The 11,013-nt window shown below is 45.7% G+C and overlaps 2 protein-coding genes across 4 annotated transcripts in view; one reads left to right on the plus strand and one right to left on the minus strand.

Moving 5' to 3' along the window:
• The window catches only part of LOC126403509 (cytochrome c oxidase subunit 7A2, mitochondrial), a 17,879-nt gene extending 6,868 nt beyond the window's left edge, over window positions 1-11,011 (minus strand). The window contains exons 1-2 of one of the 2 annotated variants that reach the window (XM_050066246.1): window positions 10,900-11,011; window positions 1,582-1,668 (exon numbers count right to left, since the gene is read on the minus strand). In XM_050066246.1, the coding sequence (XP_049922203.1) occupies window positions 1,582-1,668; window positions 10,900-10,914 (102 nt within the window). In that variant the 5' untranslated portion in view covers window positions 10,915-11,011. Of the gene's footprint in view, window positions 1-1,581; window positions 1,669-10,821 lie in introns of both variants that reach the window. The other variant, XM_050066239.1, reaches the window with a different exon arrangement.
• rnaset2l (ribonuclease T2, like) overlaps window positions 3,094-11,013 on the plus strand; it is a 28,871-nt gene continuing 20,951 nt past the window's right edge. The window contains exon 1 of one of the 2 annotated variants that reach the window (XM_050065872.1): window positions 3,094-3,120. In XM_050065872.1, coding sequence (XP_049921829.1) covers window positions 3,095-3,120 — 26 coding nt within the window. In that variant the 5' untranslated portion in view covers window position 3,094. Of the gene's footprint in view, window positions 3,121-10,738; window positions 10,751-11,013 lie in introns of those variants that run through there. The other variant, XM_050065880.1, reaches the window with a different exon arrangement.

The raw sequence follows: 11,013 nt of genomic DNA on the forward strand, positions 1-11,013 counted from the left end.
CAGCAAATAAGCTACACTTATTACAATTACCACTGTCGCTAAAGGAGGCAGAGGCATAACTGAACATTTGGCACACCGAGCAAGAAAGAGCAGAAGGAGAAGCCATCGCTAACTGTAAAGCTAATGTAGCTACCAAGGCTAGTAACGTGCAAACAACAGCTAAGAGATTCGCGAGAAAGTCGTAGAAAGGAGGAGAGCTATAAGTGCTTAAACAGAACCAGTGTGGGTTAAGACTTGAAGTAGACGTTAACTAGGTGATAAATGCAGACGGTTGTTCTCTACAAGCAGCTTTTTACATTTATTGTTAGATGGCAATCACTAACAGCCATAATAATTATGACGGCAGCAAAGGAGTTGGGTGATGTAGTTATAAAGAGCAGGGACCAGTTGCACAAAACAGTTCCCATGCAGATTGTTTGTTTTCTTGGACTCTTGTAACACCTGTCGTCATCCCACTCTTTAAGGTGGTTTATAGTTACTGACAAAATGTCAGAAGAAAAGAAGAGAAGAAAACAAAACCATACTGGTCAGAGGAGGGAAAGATTAAACTTCTAGAGGAGTCAGTCAGTCAAATCTAAAGTGTAAAATCAAAAGCATATCTGTCAGGTTCTCCTGGTCGCAGAACACTCTGCTCGGGATGTGTTAGTTCTTTTCATTTATCACCATAAACGTGATCACACTGCAGTGAAGACAGAGTCAAAGGTACCTTAAGTTTTGTTTTTTTATCTACCTTGCTTTGGTCGCTAAGGTCTTTTGTGCAACGGTCTAGGGATTCCTTAAGTATAAGACCAAGACAAGGAGAAAACCATGGAAACCTCAAGGAGAAGACTTAAGGGTGTTTTGTGCAAGCGATTTTATTTTAAGGAAACCTTAACTAGGACTCAAGGGTGTTTTGTGCAACCAGCCCCTGAGACTTAAAAAAAATAAATAAAAATTTGGAGCCAAAGTTTATTGACTCCTGTTTTGAAGCAGCTCCGTCGCCAGGAGAAAACGCTGGCATCATACGTTTATGGATCAAATCAACGTTTGTAAAGTGACGTAATGTATGTGCTGACTTCGTCATCTGGAGGTGGAGGGGATGGCATTTGGTGTGACACCTGGACGAGACAGTTGGTTGTGACGGTTGTTTTAACAAGTCGTTGCTGTTTTTCTGGTCGCAACAATAAAGGTCTTGGACTTGATGTTAACATGAGCCTGTGTGTCATAGACTTTGTTCTTTTTTGGTTTTAAAAAATAAAACCAGTTGCACAAAACACCTTAAGAAAAACTCCCCTTCTGACGTGGGGAGTTTTTCCTTATCCGCTGTGAGGGTCCAAAGGACAGAGGGATGTCGTATGCTGTAAAGCCCTCTGAGGCAAATTGTGATTTGTGATATTGGGCTTTATAAATAAAATTGATTGATTGAATTCCCCAACAAGTTTGTGATCAGTCAGATTACCAAAGGTTTGACCTTGAGTCCGAGACCTCGCTTTCCCCCTCACCCAGCCTTGGATATGAGATTCAGAAACATTAATAAAAACTGCTTTGCCGATGACTTTTACCAACTGTCCTCCCTCTTCTCTTCTCTACAGTTAACGTTACCTGGAAGAGTTTCTGAGCCTCGGGGACTCTGTTCCTCAGCTGTCTGGCGGAGCTGCTGAAGGCACGGCTGGCCAGAACTGGAACTTTCTGGAAACACAAAGACGTGGGAAATTTAGTTTGGGTGATTGTGAGGATAAAGCACAGATAAATAGGACACAACAGCAGTTTAAATACCCCGAGGCTCATGCAGTGGAGATTTGAATGTGTTTAAAAGCACTTTGCATTTTGCATCTCTGCTCGTTGATGTTCCAGCATGTTCCATGTCCATCACACATGTCTGACTCCTGTCAGCGGGACCTCCGACTGTTTTCCTGGCAACCCACTTGGACAGTTCTGCTGTAGTTACACAGGAATTGAGCAGTAACCATCTCATTTTGCTTTTTTTCCAGTGAAGACCAGATTGTTGTGGCTCAGAAATGATGTCTGTAGTTTTTACTAACAAAGTCAAGGAGATATTTTTTCATACATTTGGCTGTGACTTTATTTCATTTAGTCCCAGAGAGAACCAGGCAGGTAGCAGTCTCATATTAAAATCAGGATGTTTATCATAATTTCTGCTTAAACTTCTCTTATGATTACCTGATCCATCCTCACTGTGACCTCGTCACATGTCCACGTTTGGTCATGGACTTTCCACGTCCACATATGACGTCCAAGGTACCCTGGGTGTGTTGGTCGTTGACGTTCTGGGACGCCGTGTCAACTTCAGCCTGTTACATGCATTGTCTGTTTTCAAAATACACTTCTGTTTTCACAGGAAATGTACAGTTTGCATACAGTCTCTTTCAAAATAAAAGCACCACGTCGGTACAACACGACAAATTGACGTTTTTCCCCTCAACAACACACACATGGTTGGGTTTAGGAAAAAAGAACGGGGTTTGGCTTTACAATCTTACGGGAAGTGAACAGCAGCCTTAGCCTTACTCTTGGTGAACCATTTTATATACTGAAACAGTTTATTTAATTACAGATATTTTTTATCCTTTCTATTTCTTCTTTCTAATTCACACTTTTAATATTATTCTGATTATTTATTGCACAGGCGCCTTTTCACACATATGCCACTCCTGCATTGCTCTACACATATTATTAGCGTATGAGACAAATAAAACATTTGGATCTTAAATCAGTGCGTATTTTCTCAGCTAGGCTTCTGCATGCAGGACGTTAACTTATAAGAGTTTTTTCTTTTTCAAAAGTCAGTAAATCTTTGAATCTGTGATGATCCGATAGTTTAACCAAACTGTTGTGACTCTGTGACACGACAGTGACACAGGTGAAAGAGGAAGGGAGAGTGGCACTGGGACTTGTATCATTTCTGTTTTCCAGAGCAGAGGAGGCCGCTGGGAGCTGACAGATGACACACTGGTTCCAGGTGTGGTTTCACTGGTTACTGTGGTTTTATATGACTGAAAGCTTCACTGCGCATTTGTTTTGTTTTTTGCCTTTTTGATGCTCTGGTGTGAAAGTGATTCTCACTTTGTTCCTTTTTTTTGTACCATCGCACAGGATGTCATCATCAGGAGCCAAACTGAGGTCAGTCTGACACCTGACACGCTGTGAGCCAACTGTGCTTCATTAGAACAGACCAACATGTCTTTTCTGCACAGTTTTGTGGGAACTTTATTTCCACTTGACAATAATAAGTTGGATGTTCATGGACAGCGTCTCCATTTACACAGGAAATGTACACTTTCTGCTCGTTAAATGTCTTTTTTAAATTAAACTTAGAACTCAGGTGAAACACTTTGTTTTTAGGTTTATTTCCTTTAGTTTAGGCAACAAAAGCAGAAGGTTAGGTTTAGAAAAAAACCTCATGGTTTGGCTCACAATAAGTACCGTTCTCACTAGCGTCATGTCACATCATGCGACATACATCATGTGACATATGCAACTACTGTAGCATGCTACACATACCAGCACACTCAGTGTTATTAAAGTCACACAGTAATCAACCAGCCAACCTGGTCTCACCCCGAAGTCATCGAAAACCACTGCTCGGTCAGTGACTTCCGGTGTCAGACACCGCCGAAAAAAGCCGTCCTTTAACGTCGGCATGATATGCAGCCAGTCGCTGTTATTGTTCCATGGTGCCCGGCAGCGTCAGGGGGAAATAAAATGTGGGACAACAACTAAAGTTGAGGCGGGGAATAGGGCAGGCGGGCGGGGTGGTGGATGGGTCCAACAACCCAACTTTCACTGAGAAGGCTGGCATTTGCTTCTCGTAAGATTATGAAGCCAAACCCTGTTCTTTTTTCCGAAACCCAACCATGTCAATTTGTTGTGTTGTACCAATGTAGTGCTTTTATTTTGAAAGAGACTGTATGCAAACTGTACATTTCCTGTGAAAACAGAAGTTGTCGTCGTCGTCCTCCGCTTATCCGGGTCCGGGTCGCGGGGGCAGCAGCTTCAGCAAAGAAGCCCAGACAGTCCTCTCCCCAGCCACTTCCGTCAGCTCTTCCGCGGGAACCCCAAGGCGTTCCCAGGCCAGCCGGGTGATGTAATCCCTCCAGCGTGTTCTGGGGCGGCCCCGAGGTCTCCTCCCGGTTGGACATGCCCGAAACACCTCCCAAGGGAGGCGTCCGGAAGGCATCCTTACCAGATGCCCGAACCACCTCAACTGGCTCCTCTCGATGTGGAGGAGCAGCGGCTCTACTCCGAGTCCCTCCCGGATGTCTGAGCTCCTCACCCTATCCCTAAGGCTGAGCCCAGCCACCCTGCGGAGGAAACTCATTTCGGCCGCTTGCACTCGCGATCTCATTCTTTCGGTCACTACCCAGAGCTCGTGACCATAGGTGAGGATTGGAACGTAGATCGACCGGTAAATCGAGAGCTTCGCTTTCTGGCTAAGCTCCCTCTTCACCACAACGGACCGGTTAAGCGCCTGCATCACTGCTGACGCCGCCCCAATCCGCCTGTCAATCTCCCGCTCCATCCTACCCTCACTCGTGAACAAGATCCCGAGATACTTAAACTCCTCCACCTGAGGAAGGACCTCCCCCCTGACCTGGAGTGGGCAATCCACCCTTTTCCGGCTGAGGACCATGGCCTCAGACTTGGAGGTGCTGATTCTCATCCCAGCCGCTTCACACTCGGCTGCGAACCGCCCCAGCGAGAGCTGGAGGTCACTGTTCGATGGAGCTAGGAAGACCACGTCATCCGCAAAAAGCAGGGACGAGATCCTCCCGTCACCGAACCTGACACCCTCCACCACTCGGCTGCGCCTAGAAATTCTGTCCATAAAAGTTATGAACAGAACCGGTGACAAAGGGCAGCCCTGGCGGAGTCCAACCCTCACCGGGAACAGGTCCGACTTACTGCCAGCCACGCGAACCAGACTCATGCTCCTTTGGTACAGGGACTGGATGGCCCTTAGCAAGGGGCCACCAACCCCATACTCCCGGAGCACCCCCCACAGGATGCCCCTGGGGACACGGTCGTAAGCCTTCTCCAAATCCACAAAACACATGTGGACTGGTTGGGCAAACTCCCATGCCCCCTCCAGCACCCTGGCGAGGGTAAAGAGCTGGTCCACGGTTCCGCGTCCGGGACGAAAACCACATTGCTCCTCCTCAATCCGAGGTTCAACTATCGACCGGACCCTCTTCTCCAGCACCCTGGAGTAAACCTTACCGGGTAGGCTGAGGAGTGTGATCCCCCTGTAGTTGGAACACACCCTCTGGTCCCCTTTCTTGAAAATGGGAACCACCACCCCGGTCTGCCACTCCAGAGGCACTGCCCCCGATGTCCACGCAATGTTGCAGAGGCGTGTCAGCCAGGACAGCCCTACAACATCCAGAGCCTTGAGATATCCAGGACGAATCTCATCCACCCCCGGGGCTCCGCCGCCTCGGAGTTGTTTCACTACCTCAGCAACTTCTGCCCCAGAAATTGGACGACCCGCCCCCGAGACCCCCGTCTCTGTTTCCTCACTGGAATACGTGTTGGTGGGATTGAGGAGCTCCTCAAAGTATTCCTTCCACCGCCCGACAATGTCCTCAGTTGACGTCAGCAGCTCCCCGCCCCCACTGTAAACAGTGTGAGCAAGTTGCCGCCTTCCCCCCCTGAGGCGCCGGACGGTTTGCCAGAACCTCTTTGGAGCCGATCGATAGTCTTCCTCCATGGCCTCACCGAACTCCTCCCACGCCCGAGTTTTTGCCTCAACGACTGCCGCTGCTGCGCTCCGCTTGGCCCGCCGGTACCCGTCAGCTGCTTCCGGAGACCCACAGACCAACCATGCCCTGTAGGCCTCCTTCTTCAGCCTGACGGCTCCCCTCACCTCTGGTGTCCACCAGCGGGTTCGGGGATTACCGCCGCGACTGGCCCCAGCGGCCTTGCGGCCACAGCTCACAACAGCCGCCTCGACAATGGCAGAGCGGAACAAGGCCCATTCGGACTCAATGTCCCCCTCTGCCCTCGGGACGCGGTCGAAGCTCTCCCGGAGGTGGGAGTTGAAGATCATCTGGACAGGTTCTTCCGCCAGGCGTTCCCAGCAGACCCTCACTGTTCGTTTGGGCCTGCCAGGTCTGCGCGGCGTCCTCCCCCACCATCTGATCCAACTCACCACCAGGTGGTGATCAGTTGACAGCTCTGCTCCTCTCTTCACCCGAGTGTCCAGAACATATGGCCGCAGGTCAAATGATACGACTACAAAGTCGATCATTGACCTGCGACCTAGGCTGTCCTGGTGCCACGTGCACCGATGGACATCCTTATGTTTGAACATGGTGTTAGTTATGGCCAAACTGCGACCCGCACAGAAGTCCAATAACTGAACACCACTCGGGTTCAGATCGGGCAGGCCGTTCCTCCCAATCACGCCCCTCCAGGTCCCGCTGTCATTGCCCACGTGAGCGTTGAAGTCCCCCAGCAGAACAATGGAGTCCCCGGTCGGGGCGCTGTCCAGCACCCGTCCCAGGGACTCCAAAAAGGGTGGGTACTCTGAACTGTTGTTCGGTGCATAAGCACAGACAACAGTCAGGACCCGTTCCCCGACCCGAAGGCGCAGGGAAGCAACCCTTTCGTCTACCGGGGTAAACCCCAACGTACAGGCAGAGAGTCTGGGGGCTATCAGGAAGCCCACCCCGGCCCTCCGCCTCTCACCCGGAGCAACTCCAGCGAAGGAGAGAGTCCAACCCCTCTCAAGGACTAGGGTTCCAGAGCCGGAACTATGTGTCGAGGTGAGGCCGACTATATCTAGCCGGTAGCGCTCAACCTCTTCCACAAGCTCCGGCTCCTTCCCCGCCAGAAAGGTGACATTCCATGTCCCAAGAGCCAACTTCTGTAACCGAGGATCGGACCGCCAAGGCCCCCGCCTTGGTCTGCTGCCCAATCCACATTGCACCGAACCCTTCTAGATCCCTCTGTGGGTGGTGGGCCTACAGGGGGACGAGCCCATGTAGCCGTTTCGGGCTGGGCCCGGCCGGACCCCATGGGCGAAGCCCCGACCACCAGGCGCTCGCCCACGGGCCCCAACCCCAGGCCTGGCTCCAGGGCGGGGCCCCGGTAACCCTCCGGGCCGGGTACATGTGTCCTTGTCCGTGTACATCATGAAGGGTCTTTTGAACCGTTCTTCGTCTGACCCTTCGCCCAGAACCAATCTGCCACGGGAAACCCTACCAGGGGCCAAATGCCCCCGACAGCATAGCTCCTAGGGTCATTAGGGCACTCAAACTCCTCCACCACGATAAGGTGACGGTTCTCGGAGGAGGAAAACAGAAGTGTATTTTGAAAACAGACAATGCATGTAACAGGCTGAAGTTGACACGGCGTCCCAGAACGTCAACAACCAACACACCCAGGGTACCTTGGACGCCATATGTGGACGTGGAAAGTCCATGACCAAATGTGGACATGTGACGAGGTCACAGTGAGGATGTGATGCGAAAAGTGATGCAGGAGGGTACCTAGTGCGTCACATTTTGACGTGTAGGTCCACTGACAAAGTGTTACAAGTGACTACAGTGTTATTCACTTTTTTTTGTTAATATACAGCTGATTAAAAAAAGCCACAACTGCTGATTAATAAACACCAAAAAATTTTGGCCTATTAAAATGCAGATTGTTGATCTGTTCATACAAATGTTAATGAGGAAAAATCTGTCTCCATAGAAGTTTTCAACAAACAAGATTATTTTAGAGGTCACTCTGAGCTCACAGCAGCTCTGATATAATATATCACTGGAAATGTGTGGACTGACCCAATCTAGAGCTCAAACACACTTTAACCATAACTTCAGATGATTTCAACTTTAATCATGATACTCTTTATAACATTCTGTGATGGTACTCTGAGTTTCAGACGCAGCTGCACACACAAACACACTCTCTGCCTTGTTTAAAGATACTTTGTGTTTCGTTGCTTTTCACCTCACAGTCTCTAGAAGAGTCACTTTGCTGTCTCTTTAAGAAAGCTTCATGACTTTTTAACCATCTGCCAAGGTCACATCGGGTTTCTGCGGGCAGGACTGACACTCCTGACAGCCAATCACAGCCTCTGAACCTGACACTTCAACCAATCAGGAGGCAGGGGAGGGGAAGTGTGTGTATGCGAGTGTTATGAGGGTAAACTGTGCCAACTCTGGGCTGTGATTTCCACACTGGTGTTCTCTGTGTTTGCAGTCAGGTGGTGTTTGCTCGACCAATGAGAACTCGTTTCCTTAATGCAAATAACTGAGGCCGAAGATAAACAGCAGCCTGAACATGGTGCTCATCACATGTAGATCATTAATACAGCACGGCAGAGGAATCAAAGTTTTTAGTGTTCAGAATCATATTCAAACAACTGCATTAATCCCAGCAGGGACAATTAGCTCACCCTGCACACACACTATAACACACAGTAACATGTAGACACATTAACAGATGAGGAATAAATAGAAATCAAAGATAAAAAAAAAAAATGTGGCAAGGAGTCCAGTGGATTAGAGGAATCTATTAATATTTTTTAAAAAGTTAATAGACATAAAATCAATAATATAATAATAATAAATACTAAAAAATAGAAATAAACAATAGATAAAATAAAGCAGAGGGAATTAAAGATTTTGACACCGGCTAATTTTACAAGCAGGTAAAACGTAACAGTGTCCTGACGGCAACCAGGAAACTAAAAAACATTATATACAGTATGTGCTCTCTGGAGGACCTGTTGATCTGTAAACTTGTTTTGCTGATTAATTATTATTTATATGACTTTATCTCATTGACTTTTCTAATCTGTTACGTTGTCTGTCTTTGCCTGTAAGGTGACCTTGAGTGTCTTGAAAGGCACCTATAAATAAAAGGAATTATTATCATTGTTGACTGCAAAAAACGGTCACTTCCCGTCTGTGATCTTAGAGCAGATTATTATATATTTAGACTGTTTCTGTCTTTCATTGTGAGGCTGTGAAACATGCAGATCAATACACTTGATTGCTGCATTTCCAGCAGCGTCTATTCCCCCAAAGCCAAACCGGATCTCTTATTAGCCATAACTAGATGGTGTTTGTGCCTAAACATGACCACACATGAACCACAGACTTGTTGAAACATAAACAAACAAAGTTTCAGTACACTTGCTGCATAGTAATCTACAACAATCCGTGTATCTGTGGTTTGCACAAACGTACACCAGTACTAACGTTTTTTTCTGACCATTAAGTTATTTTGGAAAAATTACTATGAAAATGTAAAAATAATTAATTACAAGTAAAAGTCCTGCTGCCGCAACTCAAGTAATAGCAAAGAAGTATTTTGAGCTAAATGTACTTAAAGCATCCAAAGTTAAAGACTGACATGTAATTAAATATATTACAAGACTGCTGTTGGTAAAGAATAAACCATGTTAACAGAATTTTAATGTTACTGATAATATGGTAAATAATACGGCAGCTGCCACGTCAGGAAAAACAAACAAAACAAATTATATAATAAATATTGATTATTTAAATCAATTAAATAAATAAATATTATTTAAAACTATATAATTATTTATCTTCTTATAATGTGAAACGTTTTTTTTTCTCCAAGAAAAGTTTCTTGATATGGCATGAAAATATCAACTTTCCATATCATTACCTGGTACTGATCTTTATTATTATTACCATTATTATCATTACTTTATTTATTTTAATATTCTTTTTTTTGTTGTTGTTTGTTTGTCTCTGGCCTGGCAGTTCTGCACTTCTACTAACTGAATCAAATGTCAATCAACAAATGCAACATTTCTAATATAATAATGAGATTTGGATGTAAGACATTATTCTGAGGTGTAAGCAGTGGTGGAGGAAGTATTAAGAACCTCTACTGAAAATAAAGTAATAATACCACACTGTAAAAATACTCTGTTACTGGTAAAAGTCCTGCATTGAAAATGTGACGTAAGTAGAAGTATGTAAGTAAAAACAGGATGTATTAAAAGTAAAAGTACTCTGATTAAAACATTAAAATAAGTAAATTAGTGTAATAAAAGAAAAATGCTGCAAATCCTGATATTTGAGAAGCTGAAATATTTTTTTGCATTTGCCTAAAAAATGACCTAAATCAGAATAGTTTCCAATTCATTTTCCAATCAATGAACTAATCGTTTCAGCTGCAGCTGTGTGCAAAAATATTAATTTGTAAAGTAACTTAAATATCCAAATAATAGTAGTGTGGCAAAATGTACAATATTCCTTTTTAAGTAGAAAGTAGCATGAGATTAAAATACTTAAGTAAAGTAAAAGTCCCTCAAATGTGTACTCTAAGTACAGTACTCGAGTAAATATACCTAGTTCCACTCCACCTCTGAGTATTAGTACCTTAAACTTGTATTTTAAGACGGTATTTAAATTTTGCTGATGATGAACAGACAGAATCAGCTGAGAATGTAAACATGTCAGCTGTGTGTGTGTGTGTGTGTGTGTGTGTGTGTGTGTGTGTGTGCTGCAGGTTAAACAAGTTTCTGTGTGTGTGTACGTGCAGAGCCGCATCGTCCCATTAGCACCAGGATACTGGCATAACTGGAGAACAGTCAGACGCTGCAGCAGGTCATGTGAGGTGATCCTGCCGTCTGTATGAATATATGTTTATATATAGATCATGTGTTCACCTCGTATGACACCAGCAGACACCAGAATAAAATACAGCTCCTTAGAGTCAGACACAGAGAAAGTTTTACACTTCTGTCCTCCACAGTACAAAGGTCAGGCCTTAACCCACATTCCTCCTGCACAAACACACAGTTTATTTTATCCTTTCTCCACCTGATCTCACCTGACACGAGTCCAGAAGCTGCAGACACACAAACAGAGACAGAAGACAGACGAAAGTTTGAAGAATAATAATAGTTACCAGGAGGTGATTCATGTCTGTGGCCGTGTGTGTGTGTCGAGCTGCGCTGCCTCGCTTCACCCTGACAAGGACATGCGCACACACTCACACACACACACACACACACACACACAC

This window comes from Epinephelus moara, chromosome 2 (genome assembly GCF_006386435.1).
Source record: "Epinephelus moara isolate mb chromosome 2, YSFRI_EMoa_1.0, whole genome shotgun sequence".
NCBI lineage: Eukaryota > Metazoa > Chordata > Actinopteri > Perciformes > Serranidae > Epinephelus > Epinephelus moara.